We start from the raw sequence: 20,417 nt of genomic DNA, 5'->3' as shown, positions 1-20,417 counted from the left end.
AGGTGCATGCACAGAGAGGCACATTAGCAGGTGCATGCAGAGAGAGGCACATTAGCAGGTGCATGCACAGAGAGGCACATTAGCAGGTGCATGCACAGAGAGGCACATTAGCAGGTGCATGCACAGAGAGGCACATTAGCAAGTGCATGCACAGAGAGGCACATTAGCAGGTGCATGCACAGAGAGGCACATTAGCAAGTGCATGCACAGAGAGGCACATTAGCAGGTGCATGCACAGAGAGGCACATTATCAGGTGCATGCACAGAGAGACACATTAGCAGGCGCATGCACAGAGAGGCACATTAGCAGGTGCATGCACAGAGAGACACATTAGCAGGTGCATGCACAGAGAGACACATTAGCAGGTGCATGCACAGAGAGGCACATTATCAGGTGCATGCACAGAGAGACACATTAGCAGGTGCATGCACAGAGAGGCACATTATCAGGTGCATGCACAGAGAGACACATTAGCAGGCGCATGCACAGAGAAGCACATTATTATTATCGGTTATTTGTAGAGCGCCAGCAGATTCCACAGCGCTAACATTCACACTAAGCCCCGGGCCTTTCTCACCTTGCTCTCCATCTCAGCATTAATCTTGTCCAAGAACCGCTGCCAGTCCTGCTCCTGCCCATTCACCCTGCCCAGCAGCTCCTGCAGCATATTGTTTAACTGCTCTGTAGTGGCATCAAACTGCGTGCGGCTCACCTTCCTCTCAAGGGCTTTTTTGGCTGCTTTCTGATTATGCCACAAAAAAGAAAAAGACCTTAAAGGAAGGATCTGAAAGAGGGGACAGGCCAGACTAAAGGATGAGAAGACAAAAGGGAAAGTGAGAGAGGCAAAGAGATGTGATGCTGAGAGCCATAAGGATTTATATGGGCAGATGAAGTATGAGAGGATAAAGGGAAACAGAGGGAAAGTGTCCAGTATTCATATGACAAGAGGTTAAAAACCAAATACTTCTCACCACATCTGTCTCCAGCTCAGTATGTTCCCGATCGGCTTTTGTCTCTCTTAGTTTTGCCACTGACTGATATAGAATCTTCAGGAGAGAAAAAAACAGTATTGTCTAGGAGGACAGAGGTTATGTGTGCAAGGTGGGATGGAAGTGGGGAATCGTCAATTAGAAAAGTGAGGAGGGAAGAGAAAACGAGAGAATAAAAGAGAAAGAGATAGGTAAAGCTTTTTAAAAGGACAGTATAGACTAAATTAAACTTTCATGGTGTAAATAAAGTGTGCATATAGGTAGGCTGATAGGAGCTCAGGAGTGGGTATATGTCTTTACCACTCTATCACCAAGATTACAAGTTGTGCACTAAACCGGATGCGTAAATAACGGGAAAAAAATGAATGGTATCGCACTCTTCATAGCGCTGCCATTACGAGTTACTGAAAAAATCTTCTTTTCTTGTGCGATATGGTGCGTTAAGATCCATACCGCACAAAACCCAAGGTCTGACTTGACGTGCTCATGCACGTTTTCCCCCATAGACATCAATGGAGAGAAAGTGTATACAATCCCCATTGATGTCTATGGGGAAAAGAAAGTTATGTAAAAACCTAACAACCAAACATAAACCCCTAGTCTAAATAATACCCCTAATCCGCCACTCCCCGACATCGCTGACACTAAATAAAGTAATTAACCAATAAACTGCCGGCCCATCACTAACACCAAAATAAACCTATTAACCCCTAAACCGCCACCCCCCACATCGCTACTACTATAATAAAACTATTAACCCCTAAACCGCCGGCCCCCCACATCGCAATACACTAAATTAAACTATTAACCCCTAAACCTATCTCCTATACTTTAAATTAACACAACTATTATTATTATTATCAGTTATTTGTAGAGCACCAACAGATTTAAGAAAATAAAATAAACTAAAAAAAAACCCTAAATTACAAAATTAAAAAAACCTAACACTACGAAAAAACAAAACAAAAAAAAACTAACATTACCAAAAAAACAAACAAACACTAAAATTACAAAAAATAAAAAACACTAACGGCTAGATTACGAGTTTTGCGTTATAGTGAAAAAGCAGCGTTAGGTTATAACGCTGCTTTTTCACTACCGCTGCTATTACGAGTCTTGCAGGTTTAGGGGCAACGGACACTTTTCTGGCCTTACCGCAAATCAACTTATGCAAATTGTGTAAAGTCTTTTTTCAATGGGACTTCTATAGCGCCGATATTACAAGCTTTTCCTGGGAGGCCAAAAAGTGAGTGGTACACCCTATCCCGTCAAGATTCGTAACACTTTCTAAAGTCAGTAGCATAAAACTCATAACTAAAGTGCTAAAAAGTACACTAACACCCATAAACTACCTATTAACCCCTAAACCGAAGCCCTCCCGCATCGCAAACACTATAATAAAATTATTAACCCCTAATCTGCCACTCCGGACATCACCGCCAATATATTAAACATATTAACCCCCAAACCGCCATACTCTCGCATCGCAAACACTAGTTAAATAGTATTAACCCCTAATCTGCCGTCCCTAACATCGCCGCCACCTACCTACATTTATTAACCCCTAATCTGCCGCCCCTAACATCGCCGCCACTATACTAAAGTTATTAACCCCTAACCCTAAGTCTAACCCTAACACCCCCTAACTTAAATATAATTAAATTAAATCTAAATCAAGCCTACTATTAATAACTAAATAATACCTATTAAAAAATAAATACTTACCTATAAAATAAACCCTAAGCTAGCTACAATATAACTAATAGTTACATTGTATTTAGCTTAGGGTTTATTTTTATTTTACAGGCAAGTTTGTATTTATTTTAACTAGGTAGAATAGTTACTAAATAGTTATTAACTATTTAATAACTACCTAGCTAAAATAAATAAAAATTTACCTGTAAAATAAAACCTAACCTGCCTTACACTAACACCTAACCTTACCCTACAATTAAATACATTACCTAAATTAAATACAATTAACTAAATTCAATACAATTAGCTAAATTACAAAAAAAACACTAAATTACAGAAAATAAAAAACAAATTACAAGATATTTAAACTAATTACACCTAATCTAATAGCCCTATCAAAATAAAAAAAGCCCCCCAAACTAAAAAAAAAACCCTAGCCTAAACTAAACTACCAATAGCCCTTAAAAGGGCCTTTTGCGGGGCATTGCCCCGAAGTAATCAGCTCTTTTACCTGTAAAAAAAAAATACAAACAACCCCCCAAACAGTAAACCCCACCACCCACACAACCAACCCCCCAAATAAAACCCTAACTAAAAAAAACTAAGCTCCCGATTGCCCTGAAAAGGGCATTTGAATGGGCATTGCCCTTAAAAGGGCATTTAGCTCTTTTGTAGCCCAAACACCTAATCTAAAAATAAAACCCAAGAAAGTAGAAATAAAGGGGTACTAGATAACGGTGTCCCAAATGTTATAAGACACTCATAATGTAAGTCAATAGTATTAAAAAAGGAAATTTATGCTTACCTGATACATTTATTTCTTTTATGATATGATGAGTCCACGGATTTCATCCTTACTTGTGGGAATATCGCTTCCTGGTCAACAGGAAGTGGCAAAGAGCTCCACAGCAGAGCTACATATATAGCCCCTCCCTTCCCTCCCCCTCCAGTCATTCGAACGAAGTTTTAGGAAGAGAAGGGAAAAGCCAAGGAGCAGAGGTGACTGAAGTTTAACAAAAAATAAAAAACCTGTCTTCAGAAAAATAACAGGGTGGGCCGTGGACTCGTCATATCGTAAAATAAATAAATTTATCAGGTAAGCATAAATTACCTTTTCTTTTACAAGATATGACGAGTCCACAGATTTCATCCTTACTTGTGGAAACAATACCAAAGCTATAGGACACGGATGAAAAGGGAGGGTCAAGACAGGGACCTAAACGGAAGGCACCACTGCTTGAAGAACCTTTCTCCCAAAAGCAGCCTCAGAAGAAGCAAATGTATCAAATTTGTAAAGTTTGGAAAAAGTATGAAGAGACGACCAAGTTGCAGCCTTGCAAATCTGTTTAACAGAAGCATCGTTTTTAAATGCCCATGAGGAAGCCACAGCCCTAGTAGAATGAGCCATAATTCTTTCAGGAGACTGCTGTCCAGCAGTCTCATATGCCAAACGGATGATACTCTTCAGCCAAGAAGAAAGAAAGGTAGCCGTAGCTTTCTGACCCCTACGTTTCACAGCAAAAACCACAAACAAAGAAGATGTTTGACGAAAATCTTTAGTCGCCTGTAAATAAAATTTTAAGGCACGAACTACATAACTAAAAGTTATGTAGCAGACGTTCCTTCTTAGAAGAAGGGTTAGGACATAATGAAGGAACAACAATTTCCTGATTAATATTCCTGTTAGAAACAACCTTAGGAAGAAAACCAGGTTAGGTACGTAACACCATTTTATCAGAATGGAAAATGAGATAAGGTGAATCACATTGTAAAGCTGAAAGCTCAGAAACTCTGCGAGCAGAAGAAATAGCAACCAAAAATAAAACTTTCCAAGATAATAACTTAATATCTATGGAATGCATGGTTTCAAACGGAACCCCTTGAAGAACCTTAAGAACTAAATTCAAACTCCAAGGAGGAGAAATTGGTCTAAACACAGGCCTTTTTCTAGTCAGAGCCTGACAAAAAGATTGAACATCTGGAACATCTGCCAGACGTTTGTGTAGCAAAATGGACAAAGCAGAAATCTGTCCCTTTAAAGAACTCGCTGACAACCCCTTCTCCAATCCTTCTTGAAGAAAAGATAAAATCCTGGGAATCCTAACTCTACTCCATGAGTAGCCCTTGGAGTCACACCAATAGAGATATTTACTCCATATCTTATGGTAAATCTTTCTAGTAACAGGCTTGCGTGCCTGAATTAGGGTATCAATGACCGCATCAGAGAATCCCCGCTTAGATAAAATCAAGCGTTCAATCTCCAATCAGTCAGCTGCAGAGAATCTAAATTGGGATGAAGGAAGGGTCCCTGAATGAGAAGGTCCTGCCTCAATGGAAGCTTCCACGGTGGCAGGGATGACATGTCCACCAGATCGGCATACCACATCCTGCGAGGCCACGCAGGAGCGATGAGGATCACTGAAGCCCTCTCCTGTTTGACTCGAGCAATCACCCTGGGAAGGAGAGCAAACGGTGGGAACACATAAGCTAGGCTGAATGTCCAAGGCACTGCCAAGGCATCTATCAGTTCGGCCTGAGGATCCCTTGATCTGGATCTGTATCTCGGAAGCTTGGCATTCTGACGAGACGCCATCAGATCCAAATCCGGTCTGCCCCATCTGAGAATCACTCCCATGGATGAAAAGTCTGTCTGCTTAGAAAATCCGCTTCCCAGTTGTCCACTCCTGGAATGTAGATTGCTGATAGATGACAAGAGTGAGTCTCCGCCCACCGAATTATCTTGGATACTTCTGTCATCACTAAGGAACTCCTTGTTCCTCCCTGATGATTGATGTAAGCCACAGTTGTGATGTTGTCCGACTGAAACCGGATACATTTGTCCGAAGCCAACTGAGGCCAAGTCTGAAGCGCATTGAATATTGCTCTCAACTCCAGAATATTGATGGGAAGTAGAGATTCTGTCTGAGTCCACACACCCTGAGCCCTCAGGGAATTCCAGACTGCACCCCATCCTAGTAGACTGGCATCCGTTGTCACTATCACCCATGAGGGTCTGCGGAAGCTTGTCCCCTGGGACAGATGAGCCGGAGACAACCACCAAAGAAGAAAGTCCCTTGTCTCCTGATCCAGATCTATCTGAGGAGACAAATTTGCATAATCTCCATTCCACTGCCTGAGCATGCTCAGTTGCAGAGGTCTGAGATGAAAATCACAATTTATGCTTACCTGATAAATTTATTTCTCTTGTGGTGTATCCAGTCCACGGATCATCCATTACTTGTGGGATATTCTCATTCCCAACAGGAAGTTGCAAGAGGAAACCCACAGCAGAGCTGCAATATAGCTCCTCCCCTAACTGTCATAACCAGTCATTCGACCGAAAACAAGCCGAGAAAGGAGGAACCATAGGGTGCAGTGGTTACTGTAGTTTAAATTTAAAAATGACCTGCCTTAAAATGACAGGGCGGGCCGTGGACTGGATACACCACAAGAGAAATAAATTTATCAGGTAAGCATAAATTGTGTTTTCTCTTGTAAGGTGTATCCAGTCCACGGATCATCCATTACTTGTGGGATACCAATACCAAAGCTAAAGTACACGGATGAAGGGAGGGACAAGGCAGGAACTTAAATGGAAGGAAACACTGCCTGTAAAACCTTTCTCCCAAATATAGCCTCCGAAGAAGCAAAAGTATCAAATTTGCAAAATTTTGAAAAAGTATGAAGCGAAGACCAAGTCACCGCCTTGCAAATCTGTTCAAAAGAAGCCTCATTTTTAAAGGCCCAAGTGGAAGCCACAGCTCTAGTGGAATGAGCTGTAATCCTTTCAGGAGGCTGCTGTCCAGCAGTCTCATAGGCTAAGCGGATTAAGCTTCTTAGCCAAAAAGAAGGAGAGGTTGCCGAAGCCTTTTGATCTCTCCTCTGTCCAGAGAAGACAACAAATCAAGCAGATGTTTGACGAAAATCTTTAGTAGCTTGTAAGTAAAAACTTTAAAGCACGGACCACGTCCAGATTGTGAAACACAAGGATGGAACAACAATCTCTTGATTGATATTCTTGTTAGATACCAGATTTGGTACGCAGGACTACCTTATCCGTATGAAAAATCAGATAAGGAGAATCACATTGTAAGGCCGATAACTCGGAGACTCTACGAGCCGAGGAAATAGCTACCAAAAAAAAAAGGACTTTCCAAGATAAAAGTTTGATATCTATGGAATGAAGAGGTTCAAAAGGACTTTCTTGAAGAACCTTAAGAACCAAGTTTAAGCTCCATGGTGGAGCAACCGGTTTAAACACAGGCTTGATTCTAACTAAAGCCTGACAAAATGCCTGAACGTCTGGAACATCTGCCAGACGCTTAACTAGCTGACAATCCTTTTTCCAAACCTTCTTGGAGAAAAGATAATATCCTAGGAATCCTGACCTTACTCCATGTGTAACCCTTGGATTCATACCAATAAAGATATCCGGCACTATGTCCATTGCCGCTACCATTAAGCCGATTACTTCCATACACTGAGCCACCGAAGGGCGCGGAATGGAATGAAGAACCCGGCAGGAATTTAGAAGCTTTGATAACCTGGACTCCGTCAGGTGAATTTTCATTTCTATAGAATCTATCAGAGAACTCTTTTCCTCGTTCACTTTCCACCCATGCAACCTCAGAAATGCCAGTACTACGTCCGTATGAGACTTGGCAATTTGGAAGTTTGACGCCTGTATCAGGATGTCATCTAAATAAGGGGCTACTGCTATGCCCCGCGGCCTTAGGACCGCCATAAGTGACCCTAGAACCTTTGTAAAGATTCTTGGGGCTGTATCTAATCCAAAGGGAAGAGCTACAACTGGTAATGCCTGTCTTGAAAGGCAAACCTGAGAATCCGATGATGATCTTTGTGTATCGAATGTGAAGATAAGCATCCTTTAGATCCACTGTAGTCATATATTGACCCTCCTGGATCAGTGGTAGGATGGTACGAATAGTTTCCATCTTGAACGACGGAACTTTGAGAATTTGTTTAAGATCTTTAGATCCAAAATTGGTCTGAAGGTTCCCTCTTTTTTGAGAACCACAAACAGATTTGAGTAAAAACCCTGTTCCTGTTCACTCCCATAACTAGGAGGTCTCGTACACAGTGTAAGAATGCCTCTCTCTTTATCTGGTGTGCAGATAATTGTGAAAGGTGAAATCTCCCTTTTTGGGGGGGGGGAAGCTTTGAAGTCCAGAAGATATCTCTGGGATATAATTTCCAACGCCCAGGGATCCTGAACATCTCTTGCCCACGCCTGGGCGAAGAGTGAAAGTCTGCCCCCTACTAGATCCGTTACCGGATAGGGGGCCGTTCCTTCATGCTGTCTTAGAGGCAGCAGCAGGCTTTTTTGACCTGCTTACCTTTTTTCCAGGTCTGGTTTGGTCTCCAGACCGTCTTAGATTGAGCAAAAGTTCCCTCTTGTTTATTATTAGAGGAAGTTGATGCCGCACCTGCCTTGAAGTTTTGAAAGGCACGAAAATTAGACTGTTTGGCCCTAGATTTGGACCTGTCCTGAGGAAGGGCATGACCTTTTCCTCCAGTGATATCAGCAATAATCTCCTTCAAACCAGGCCCGAATAGGGTCTGCCGCTTGAAGGGAGTGTTAAGTAGCTTAGATTTTGAAGTCACGTCAGCTGACCATGATTTAAGCCATAGCGCTCTGCGCGCCTGTATAGCAAAACCAGAATTCTTAGCCGTTAGTTTAGTCAAATGAACAATGGCATCAGAAATAAAAGAATTGGCTAGCTTAAGTGCTCTAAGTTTGCCAAGTATGTCATCCAATGGAGTCGCTACCTGTAAAGCCTCTTCCAGAGACTCAAACCAGTACGCCGCAGCAGCAGTGACAGGGGCAATGCATGCAAGGGGCTGTAGGATAAAACCTTGTTGAATAAATATTTTCTTAAGGTAACCTTCTAATTTTTTATCCATTGGATCTAAAAAAGCACAACTGTCCTTGACAGGGAAAGTAGTACGCTTTGCTAGAGTAGAAACTGCTCCCTCCACCTTAGGGACTGTCTGCCATAAGTCCCGTGTGGTGGCGTCTATTGGAAAAAAATTTCTAAAAATAGGAGGGGAAGAGAACGGCACACCTGGTCTATCCCATTCCTTATTAATAATTTTTGTAAACCTTTTAGGTATTGGAAAAACATCAGTACACACCGGCACTGCAAGTATTTATCCAGTCTACACAATTTCTCTGGCACTGCAATGGAATCACAGTTATTCAGAGCAGCTAAAACCTCCCTAAGCAACACGCGGAGGTGTACAAGCTTAAATTTAAATGTAGAAATATTAGAATCAGGTATCTTCCTGAGTCATTAACATCACCCACTGACTGAAGCTCTCTTTCCTCAGCTTCTGCACATTGTGAGGCAGTATCAGACATGGTTCTTAAAGCGTCAGTATGCTCTGCATTTTGTCTCACCCCAGAGCTATCTCGCTTACCTCTAAGTTCAGGTAGTCTGGCTAATACCGTATTATCCATGACTGCTGCCATGTCTTGTAAAGTAAACGCTATGGGCGCCCTAGATGTACTTGGCGCCATTTGATCGTGAGTCCCTTAAGTGGGAGTCAAAGGGTCTGACACGTGGGGAAAGTTAGTCGGCATAACTTCCCCCTCCTCAGATTCCTCTGGTGATAAAATTTTTTAAAAGAAAGAAAATGATTTTTATTGCCTAAAATGAAATCAGTACATTTGGTACACATTCTAAGAGGGGGTTCCACCATGGCTTTTAAACATAATGAACAAGGAGTTTCTTCTATGTCAGACATGTTTATACAGACTAGCAATGAGACTAGCAAGCTTGGAAAACACTTTAAATCAAGTTAACAAGCAAATATAAAAAACGGTACTGTGCCTTTAAGAGAAACAAATTTTGTCAGAATTTGAAAAACAGTGAAAAACAGTGAAAAAATGCAGTAAATCAAACGAAAATGTTACAGTGTATGTAATAGACTAGCAGAGCATTGCACCCACTTGCAAATGGATGATGAACCCCTTAGTTCAAAAAACGGATAAAAAAAAACGAAATAGACGTTTTTTAACAGTCACAACCAACTGCCACAGCAAGCTGTAGCCCTACCTTCCCCAATAAACGACTTTGGAAAGCCTTTGGGCCCTTTAGAGATGTCCTATAGCATACAGGGGACTCCTGAGGGAAGCTGGATGTCACAGTTTGTAATTTTAACTGCACAAACAAAATGTTAAAATAGGCCCCTCCCACTCATAGTAACACAGTGGAAAGCCTCAGGAAACTGTTTCTAGGCAAAATTTAAGCCAGCCATGTGGAAAAAACTAGGCCCCAATAAAGTTTTATCACCAAAGTATATATAAAAACGATTAAACATGCCAGCAAACGTTTTATATTGTAAATATCATAAGGGTATTACCCCTGGGAGTAAGCATGATACCAGTCGTTATTAAATCACTGTATTCAGGCTTAGCTTACATTAATCCGGTATCAGCAGCATTTTCTAGTGTTTTCCATCTCTAGAAAAAATTATAACTGCACATACCTGATAGCGGAATAAACTGCACGCCATTCTCTCGCTGAAGTTTTACCTCATCTATGTAATCCCCTCAGACATATTTGAGAACAGCAATGGATCTTAGTTACAACCTGCTAAGATCATAGAAACCTCAGGCAGATTCTTCTTCTATTTACTGCCTGAGATAAAATAGCACAACTCCGGTACTATTTAAAAATAACAAACTTTTGATTGAAGAAAATAAACTAGCTATATTTAACCACTCTCTCTTACGACCTCCTTGCTTGTTGAGAGTTGCAAGAGAATGACTGGCTATGACAGTTAGGGGAGGAGCTATATTGCAGCTCTGCTGTGGGTTTCCTCTTGCAACTTCCTGTTGGGAATGAGAATATCCCACAAGTAATGGATGATCCGTGGACTGGATACACCTTACAAGAGAAATGTGCAAACGGAAAGATGTCCATAGCCGCCACCATCAATCCAATTACCTCCATGCACTGAGCCACTGATGTCCGAGGAGTGGACTGAAGGGTTCGGCATGTTTCCAGAATCTTTAACATTCTGACTTCCGTCAAAAAGATTTTCATGAATACCGAATCTATAAGAGTTCCCAGAAAAGGAACCTTTGTCTGTGGAATTAGTGAACTCTTTTCTAGATTCACCTTCCACCCATGAGTCCTTAGAAAGGACAGAACCATGTCGGTATGGGACCTTGTTAGTTGAAAAGTGGATGCCTGGATTAGAATATCGTCTAGATAAGGTGCCACTGCAATGCCCTGTGGTCTGAGAACCGCTAGCAAAGACCCTAGAACCTTTGTGAAGATTCTGGGTGCCGTGGCCAGCCCGAAGGGAAGAGCCACAAACTGATAATGTTTGTCCAGGAAGGCAAACCTTAGAAACTGGTGATGATCTCTGTAGATAGCAATGTGAAGATATGCATCCTTTAGATCCACGGTAGTCATATATTGACCCTCCTGGATCAATGGCAGAATGGTCCGAATCTTTTCCATCTTGAAAGATGGAACTCTGAGAAACTTGTTTAAACTCTTGAGATCTAAAATGGGTCTGAACGCTCCCTCTTTTTTCGGAACCACAAAAAGATTTGAGTAAAACCCCTGTCCCTGTTCTTGAAGTGGAACGAGACAAATTACTCCCATAGTAGAGAGGTCTTTTACACAACGTAAGAACGCCTCTCTTTTTATCGGGTCTACAGACAATCGTGAAAGAAGAAACCTTCCCCTCGGAAAGGAATTTTTGAACTCCAGTTGGTACCCCTGGGACACGATTTCTAGCGTCCAGGGATCCTGAACATCTCTTATCCAAGCCTGGACAAAGAGAGAAAGTCTGCCCCCTACTAGGTCCGGTCCCGGACCGGGGGCCGTCCCTTCATGCTGTCTTGGGAGCAGCAGCAGGCTTCTTGGGTTGTTTATTCTTGTTCCAAGCCTGATTGGGTCTCCAGACGGAATTGGACTGTGCAAAGTTCCCTTCCTGCTTAATGGAAGAGGAAGAAGGGACACCCTTGAAATTTCGAAAGGAACGAAAATTACTCTATCTCCTTTGTTTGGACGTCTTGTCCTGAGGGAGGAGATGACCCTTAACTCCTGTAATGTCAGAAATAATCTCTTTCAATTCAGGCCCAAAAAGAGTCTTACCTTTGAAAGGGATTGCTAACAGCTTAGATTTAGAAGACACATCCGCAGACCAGGATTTAAACCACAAGGCTCTGCGTGCTACAATGGCCAAACCTGCATTCTTAGCCGCCAACTTGGTAATCTGAAATGCGGCGTCTGTAACAAAGGAATTGGCAAACCAGGTAAAAAATCAGATATACCGGCGAATTTTCGACCTATATCCTTATTAAACATAGATTTAAAAATACTCGCCAAGGTCTTGGCTGCTAGACTCAATAGCCTTCTTCCATCCTTGATATCACAAGATCAGGTGGGGTTTGTGCCGCGGAGAGAGGCAAGGGACAATACAGTAAAACTACTTAATATCTTGGAATATATAAATAAAAACAAAATACCTTCAGTTTTTTTATCCACAGACGCTGAGAAAGCGTTCGATAGGCTGGACTGGACCTTTCTAGAAACTACCCTAGCTAAATTTAATTTCCCAACCCCATTTATACACAAAATAATGGCCTTGTACTCATTCCCCACAGCTCAAATTAGAATAAATGGAATACTCTCAGAACAATTTGAAATTCGCAATGGCACTCGCCAGGGATGCCCTTTGTCCCCACTTTTGTTTATATTATCATTAGAAGTTTTAGCATGCAAAATAAGGTCAAACGAAAACATAAAGGGCATAATTATAAATCACCGAGAATATAAACTTTCCATGTTCGCAGACGATGTCCTGATGTCTCTGTCAAATCCCTTAGGGTCTCTCTCCGCGGTACAACATGATCTACACGAATACGGCGAGGTGTCAAATTTTTTGATAAATACAAACAAGTCGGAACTTCTACCACTACATATAACTCCCACTGACATAAACCATATACAAAATAAATGCTCATATGCGATACAGTTAAAATCCATTAAATACTTAGGGATATACATGTCTAATAGTTTAGAGTCAATTTGCACAATCAACTATTCCAAGCTATTTAAAACTATCTATAATCAAACCTGGTCCTGGATGGCGAAAAACATATCTTGGATAGGTAGAGTAAATACGGTCAAAATGGTACTACTGCCAAAGATCTTGTACATATTACAAACCCTACCCCTTCCACACACCTCCATTTACATACAAAAGATACAAAGGGCACTACACAATTTCATTTGGAAGAAAAAACCGTCGCGGGTTAACAAACCTTCCATGTATGCTCATAAAGACATGGGGGGACTTGGAGTTCCCAATATTTTATTATATAAACAAGCCATATCATTGCAACGAATTCTGGAATGGTGTAGACATAGTAATATTGACGCAAAGCATTGGATTCAAATAGAACACGACATCTCAGGAATACCTCAACTAGGGGGGCTATGTTGGTTACCAAAATCACTATCCAAAACCCAATCCAATTACACAGCTACGGTAATGAACACTTTAACAGACTGGAAATACATCAGAGATGGCTATAAGGGCATAACGAGTAATTATTCCCCACTGACACCAATTCTAGCCAATGCAGAATTTATAGAGGGCCTCATGCACAACATTGGGGGAGATAATAGCATAAGAGGATATGCACCTATAGCATTAATAACTAACCGTGGGAAAATGTTACCTAGACCTGACTTACTAGATAGGGGAATTAGTTTCTTTGACAAATGGATACGCTACCACCAAGTTAACCACTACATATCAACACATAGAAATAGGACAAGCCTACTAAGATTGCCAACACTGTTTGAACAAATGTGCATTTCAAACCTTCCTCAAAAAGGGATCATTTCTAGTCTGTACAAAATGTTGCTCACAGCCACTTCCCCTAAACCACATAAATTTGTGAAAGGATGGGAGAGGGAATTGTTGGGGACACTGGAACCCAAAGGGTGGGGAGACATATTCAGAAGTATAGCCCATTCTGCACACACCACCTATGCTCTAGAGACAAACTACAAAATACTGTTTAGGTGGTATCTAACACCTAACCGAATGAAATACCTGTTCCCCTCAGCAAATGAAAAATGCTGGAGATGCAAAACGGAGGTGGGCAACATGGGGCATATTTGGTGGTCCTGTACAATAGTTAATACTTACTGGAGGGCCATTCTAGAAGAGATTAAAAAAGTAGTATCTTGTAGTTTACCATTAACCCCGGAAGTTTGTTTATTTAATGTGATAAAAGAAGTTAAATGCAGAATTAGGCAAAACATCGTTCATATCATGTTAAACTCTGCTAAACAACTGATAGCAGCAGCATGGAGGTCTCATAAGGTTCCCTCAACAGAAACGTGGATAGAAAAAGTTAAGAGTACCCTAATGTTAGAGAGATATTACTACTTCAAGACCAATAGGATAGCAATGTATAATGATTTGATGTTTCTATGGGAGTCTTACATCGGAGCGGGCTAGGAAATGGGAAGCTAAATGACTAGGGTCTCAGGCGACAAGATTATTAAGATTATTAGGATAGAGCATTCAGGAGGGTCTCCCTCTCCCCACTGTGTTTGGTCAAAATTATAATGCCCACTGTGGGTAAATACTCATTGTGGGTATGAGAAATTTTACTATGCAGAAAGTTGTAGTTTATGTTATGTTTATTGATTTATTTGATAATGTCACACTAAGAAAGTGCGGTGTCTGGATGTCTCCCTTCTGCTCTAAGACCCAATGGACAGTAACTGTAATCGAAACCAGGAGAGACCTAGACACCTAAAACGTAAGGATAGGGTTTGTCATTTGAAGTGTAAGTTTATAGCAATTTTATGCAGCAATGTAATTGATAGAGTGTAATGGACAAATAGTCCATCATGTTATTGTATATGCACCCTTCCTGAAAATTATTGTTGTAAACTAAAAACCATCAATAAAGAAATAATAAATAAAAAAAAAAAAAAAAAAACAAAGGAATTGGCAAGCTTAAGGGCTTTAATTCTATCCAATATTTCTTCCAAAGGAGTCTCAGTTTTGAGAGACTCTTCTAGGGCATCAAACCAAAAGGCAGCCGCAGTTGTGACTGGTACAATTCAGGCCGTTGGTTGCAATAGGAATCCTTGATGAACAAATAGTTTCTTTAAAAGACCCTCCAATTTTGTATCCATAGGGTCCTTGAAGGCACAACTGTCCTCAATAGGAATAGTCGTACGCTTAGCTAGAGTAGAAATAGCTCCCTCCACCTTAGGAATTGTTTGCCAGACATCCCTAACGGTGTCAGATAAAGGGTACATTTTCTTAAATATAGGGGAAGGAGAAAAAGGTATACCTGGCCTTTCCCATTCCTTGTTAATAATTTCCGAAATTCTTTTAGGAATCGGGAAAACATCAGCGTAAGTAGGAACCTCCAAATATCTGTCCATCTTACACAATTTCTCTGGAGGGACCATAATAGAGTCACAGTCGTCCAGAGTTAACAAAACCTCCCGTAATAACAGACAAAGGTGTTCAAGCTTAAATCTGAAAGACATCACGTCTGAATCTTGGATAGTCTTGGGTAAGGCACTACCTGAATCAGACAGTTCTCCTTCTGATAAAACTTCCCTACCCCCTCCCTCAGAATCCTGGGAGGGAATGTCAGGAATCGCCATCAAAGAATCAGAGGCCGCCTGAACTACCTGAGTCTCTACTCTACTACGTTTACCCTGTAGTACTGGCAACTTAGATAACACCTCTGTAAGGGTTGAGGACATAACTGTAGCCATATCCTGCAGAGTGAATGATGCAGACACTGATGAAGAACATGGCGTCACTTGTGTGGGCGTTATGGGCTGAGACGCTTGGGATTGAGTTCTATCTTGAACCTCACCATCCTGAGTACAATCATTATTATCATCAGATAAGAAAATTTGTTCCTTACACTGTAATGCCCTAGTTATACAAGAGGGACAAAGTGTAACAGGGGGTTCCACAATGGCATGTAAACACATGAGACATGAACTATGCTCATCCATCGTAATAAAGTGAAAAATGACACACAGAATTCTATTGTGAAACTAAAAAATTGAGTACTGTATCTTTAAATTTCAAAGTACAGAAAAAACCTCTTTTTATTTATCTTTAAATGACATATGATCCGTTTTCATAGATTGCAAAGGAGAAGCTCTATAAAACACCTTCACTCTTACACCATGTATAATAACTTGGTACAAATCCCCAAAATAAAGGCATAAACTTCAAAAAAATAAAGTCTTCATTACCCTCGCCGCAGCTCTGTGACCGGAACAAGCTATTCCACATACGCATCCGGAACAGGCAAGAAAAACTGTTGACGATCACACTATCACTAACTGACTGTGCTATGAAAACGCGCAAAGTCAAGCTCCACCCATCGTGGGCGTAATGTGACGCACAAAGAAAATTTAGATAACATCCGCCATTAACCGGACTCCAATGTACTCCGGAACTGTTAACCCTTGTGTCTCAGCCTCAAAACATAAACCCCCACACAAAACACCCTAGCGCTTCAAGGCTCACACGCCTGAGTGTCTAGCAAGTGAATACACCCAATATCTCCATCTAAAATAAATATAGAGAACTCGGTACCGTAAGATATTATATATATAAATACCAGCGCTTCTAGGAAAACAACACTAGAATGTCTGGCTCTGTCACATGTCAATCCCCAGCATAAATAAAATACAGTCCATCTGAGTCTTTTGTTCCCCAGAATAATAAGAACTGCACTTACCTTACTGACGAGCCCTCACAGTGTCAAGAGGAGCCCTTTTATATACCCCTGAGGTCCTGTGAAACAGAAAAGTCTTAGTTAATTTTATCTAAGACTCTGTACATCAACGCAGCAGAATCCTGTGAGGCACAGTGGAGTCAAAAATCCACCAGTTCCCACAGCCTAAAAAGACTGCCAAAAGCTGCTCTGTAAAAAATAGTACACTTTGGCACCATTTAAAAACAAAAAAATTATTGATTGAAGAATCTAAACTAAACACCTCACTTTACCTCTTCCTATTACAAACACAGGCAAAGAGAATGACTGGAGGGGGAGGGAAGGGAGGGGCTATATATGCAGCTCTGCTTTGGAGCTCTGCTGTTGACCAGAAAGCGATATTCCCACAAGTAAGTATGAAATCCGTGGACTCGTCATATCTTGTAAAAGCAAGTGTCCCAGCCTGAGAGAGGATAGAGACTGGAAAAAATCTCGAAGAGAAAAAGGGGTACTAAGAAAATCAGATATAGCTTATAATGACCAAGGTAAATAAGTGTGTATGGATATAAAGTCTATAACAAGTAACAATATAGTTACAATAAAGTGACAAAAAAGTGTGTTAATTACAATACAATGTCTAGGATGTGATGTGAAGGTATATCAATTGTATATAATGGCTTACCTTATGAGTGTCTTATAACATTTGGGACACCGTTATCTAGTACCCCTTTATTTCTACTTTCTTTAGTATACTTAAGCCTCTTTTGGGGCGCTCCTTCACACATCTTATAATTTCCAATTATCCATCTGTACAATTTCATTAAGCGATTGTCCAAATAGAAGTGAGCCTGTATATTTTTTCGCAATACTGGCGCTGTCCCCCTATTTCTGTATTATCAGCCAATAGGATTGAGCTTGCATTCTATTGGCTGTTCCAATCAGCCAATAGAATGCAAGCTCAATCCAAATGGCTGATTGGATCAGCCAATAGGATTGAAGTTCAATCCTATTGGCTGGGAATATATCTTGGATGACGTCATTTAAAGGAACCTTCATTCGTCAGGTAGTCGTCGGAAGAAGAGGATGCTCCGCGTCGGATGTCTTGAAGATTGACCCGCTCTGCGCCTGATGGATGAAGATAGAAGATGCCGTCTGGATGAAGACTTCTGCCCGTCTGGAGGACCACTTCTGCCGGCTTCGTTGAGGACATCTTGCCGCTTGGATGAAGACTTCTCCCGGCTTCGTTGACGATGGTTGTTGGCTCTTCAAAACTGTAAGTGGATCTTCGGGGGTTAGTGTTAGGATTTTTTAAGGGTGTATTGGGTGGGTTTAATTTTTAGATTAGGTGTTTGGGCTGCAAAAGAGCTAAATACTCTTTTAAGGGCAATGCCATCCAAATGCCCTTTTCAGGGCAATGGGGAGCTTAGGTTTTTTTAGTTAGGGTTTTATTTGGGGGGGTTGGTTGTGTGGGTGGTGGGTTTTACTGTTGGGGGGTGTTTGTATTTTTTTTTACAGGTAAAAGAGCTGATTTCTTTGGGGCAATGCCCCGCAAAAGGCCCTTTAAAGGGCTATTGGTAGTTTAGTTTAGGCTAGGGTTTTTTTTTATTTTGGGGGGCTTTTTTATTTTGATAGGGCTATTAGATTAGGTGTAATTAGTTTAAATATCTTGTAATTTGTTTTTTATTTTCTGTAATTTAGTTGTTGTTTTTTAATTTAGCTAATTGTATTGAATTTAGTTAATTGTATTTAATTTAGGTAATATATATTTAATTGTAGGGTAAGGTTAGGTGTTAGTGTAAGGCAGGTTAGGTTTTATTTTACAGGTAGATTTGTATTTATTTTAGCTAGGTAGTTATTAAATAGTTAATAACTATTTAGTAACTGTTCTACCTAGTTAAAATAAATACAAACTTGCCTGTAAAATAAAAATAAACCCTAAGCTAGATACAATGTAACTATTAGTTATATTGTAGCTAGCTTAGGGTTTATTTTATAGGTAAGTATTTATTTTTAAATAGGTATTATTTAGTTATTAATAGTAGGTTTGATTTAGATTTAATTATATTTAAGTTAGGGGGTGTTAGGGGTTAATAACTTTAGTATAGTGGCGGCGACGTTGGGGGCGGCAGATTAGGGGTTAATAAATGTAGGTAGGTGGCGGCAATGTTAGGGGCGGCAAATTAGGGGTTAATACTATTTAACTAGTGTTTGCGATGCGGGAGTGCGGTGGTTTAGGGGTTAATATGTTTATTATAGTGGTGGCGATGTACGGAGCGGCAGATTAGGGGTTAATAAGTATAATGTAGGTGTCGGCGATGTCAGGGCGGCAGATTAGGGGTTAATAAGTGTAAGATTAGTGGTGTTTAGACTCGGGGTTCATGTTAGGGTGTTAGGTGTAAACATAAAATATGTTTCCCCATAGGAATCAATGGGGCTGCGTTACTGAGCTAAACGCTGCTTTTTTGCAGGTATTAGACTTTTTCTCAGCCGGCTCTCCCCATTGATGTCTATGGGGAAATCGTGCACGAGCACATACAACCAGCTCACTGCTGACTTAAGCAGCGCTGGTATTGAAGTGCGGTATGGAGCACAGTTTTGCTCTATGCTCACTTCTTGTCTTTTAACGCCGGGTTTATAAAAACCTGTAATACCAGCGCTGTAGGTAAGTGAGCGGTGACAATAATGTACAAGTTAGCAACGCACCCCTCTTACTGCAAAACTCGTAATCTGGCCGTAAAATTACTAAAATAATAAAGGAAATTATCCAAAATAATAAAAACAAAATGTATGCTTATCTGATAAATTTCTTTCTTTCCGGACATGGAGAGTCCACGACATCAATTACTAGTGGGAATATCACTCCTGGCCAGCAGGAGGAGGCAAACGGCACCACTGCAAAGCTGTTAAGTGTCACTCCCCTATCCGTAATCCCCAGTCATTCGACCGAAGGGAAATTGAAAAGGAATAACACAACAGTGTAGAGGTGCCTGAGATTTAGTCAAAAATAACTATCTTAATAAAGGGTGGGGTTGTGGACTCTCCATATATGGAAGGAAATAAATTTATCAGGTAAGCATAAATTTTGCTTCCTTTCCTAAGATATGGAGAGTCCACAACGTCATTCAATTACTAGTGGGAACCAATACCCAAGCTAGAGGACACAGAATGAACAGGGAAGGAGAACAAGACAGGCAGACCTAAACAGAAGGCACCACTGCTTGAAGAATCTTTCTCCCAAAAGAGGCCTCAGCCGAGGCAAAAGTATCAAAATTGGAAAATTTGGAAAAAGTATGCAGGGAGGACCAAGTTGCAGCCTTGCAAATCTGTTTCACAGAAGCTTCATTTTTGAAAGCCCAAGAAGAAGAGACAGCCCTAGTGGAATGAGCTGTAATTCTCTTAGGAGGCTGCTGTCCAGCATTCTCATAAGCAAAACAAATTATACTTCTCAACTAGAGGGAAAGAGAAGTAGAAGTAGCCTTACGCTTTCCTGAGAAACAAACAAACAGGGCAAAAGACTGGCGAAAATCCGAAGTCGCCTGAAGGTAGAATTTTAGAGCATGCACAATATCCAAGTTGTGCAACAGATGTTCTTTATGAGAAAAAGGATTGGGACAGAGAGAAGGAACAACAATTTCCTGATTAATATTTCTATCCGAAACCACTTTAGGAAGAAACCCCAATTTAGTACAAACAACCGCCTTAGCCGCATGAAAGATAAGGTAAGGCGAATCACACTGCAAAGCCGATAGTTTCCGAAAATCTCAGAGCAGAAGAAATAGCAATAAGAAACAATCGCCTAGATTTAGAGTTCTGCGTTAGCCGTCCAAACCAGCGTTAGGGGGTCCTAACGCTGGTTTTGGCTGCCCGCTGGTATTTAGAGTCAGTCAGGAAAGGGTCTAACGCTCACTTTCCAGCCGCAACTTTTCCATACCGCAGATCCCCATACGTCAATTGCGTATCCTAT

The 20,417-nt window shown here is 41.0% G+C and overlaps 1 protein-coding gene and 1 long non-coding RNA gene across 2 annotated transcripts in view; one reads left to right on the top strand and one right to left on the bottom strand.

The window, feature by feature from the left end:
- Positions 1-20,417, bottom strand: part of QRICH2 (glutamine rich 2) — a 477,139-nt gene that overhangs the window by 154,983 nt on the left and 301,739 nt on the right. Inside the window, exons 8-9 of the mRNA XM_053709330.1 lie at positions 973-1,047; positions 579-743 (exon numbers count right to left, since the gene is read on the bottom strand). Of these exons, the coding sequence (XP_053565305.1) occupies positions 579-743; positions 973-1,047 (240 nt within the window). The remainder of the gene's footprint in view (positions 1-578; positions 744-972; positions 1,048-20,417) is intronic.
- The window catches only part of LOC128655774 (uncharacterized), a 300,545-nt gene that overhangs the window by 133,711 nt on the left and 146,417 nt on the right, over positions 1-20,417 (top strand). The window lies entirely within an intron of this gene.

The sequence above is a fragment of the Bombina bombina genome, chromosome 1, assembly GCF_027579735.1.
Source record: "Bombina bombina isolate aBomBom1 chromosome 1, aBomBom1.pri, whole genome shotgun sequence".
NCBI classification, from domain to species: Eukaryota; Metazoa; Chordata; class Amphibia; order Anura; family Bombinatoridae; genus Bombina; species Bombina bombina.
Note: the sequence above shows the minus strand (reverse complement) of the source record. Positions and strands in the feature narration are given on the sequence as shown.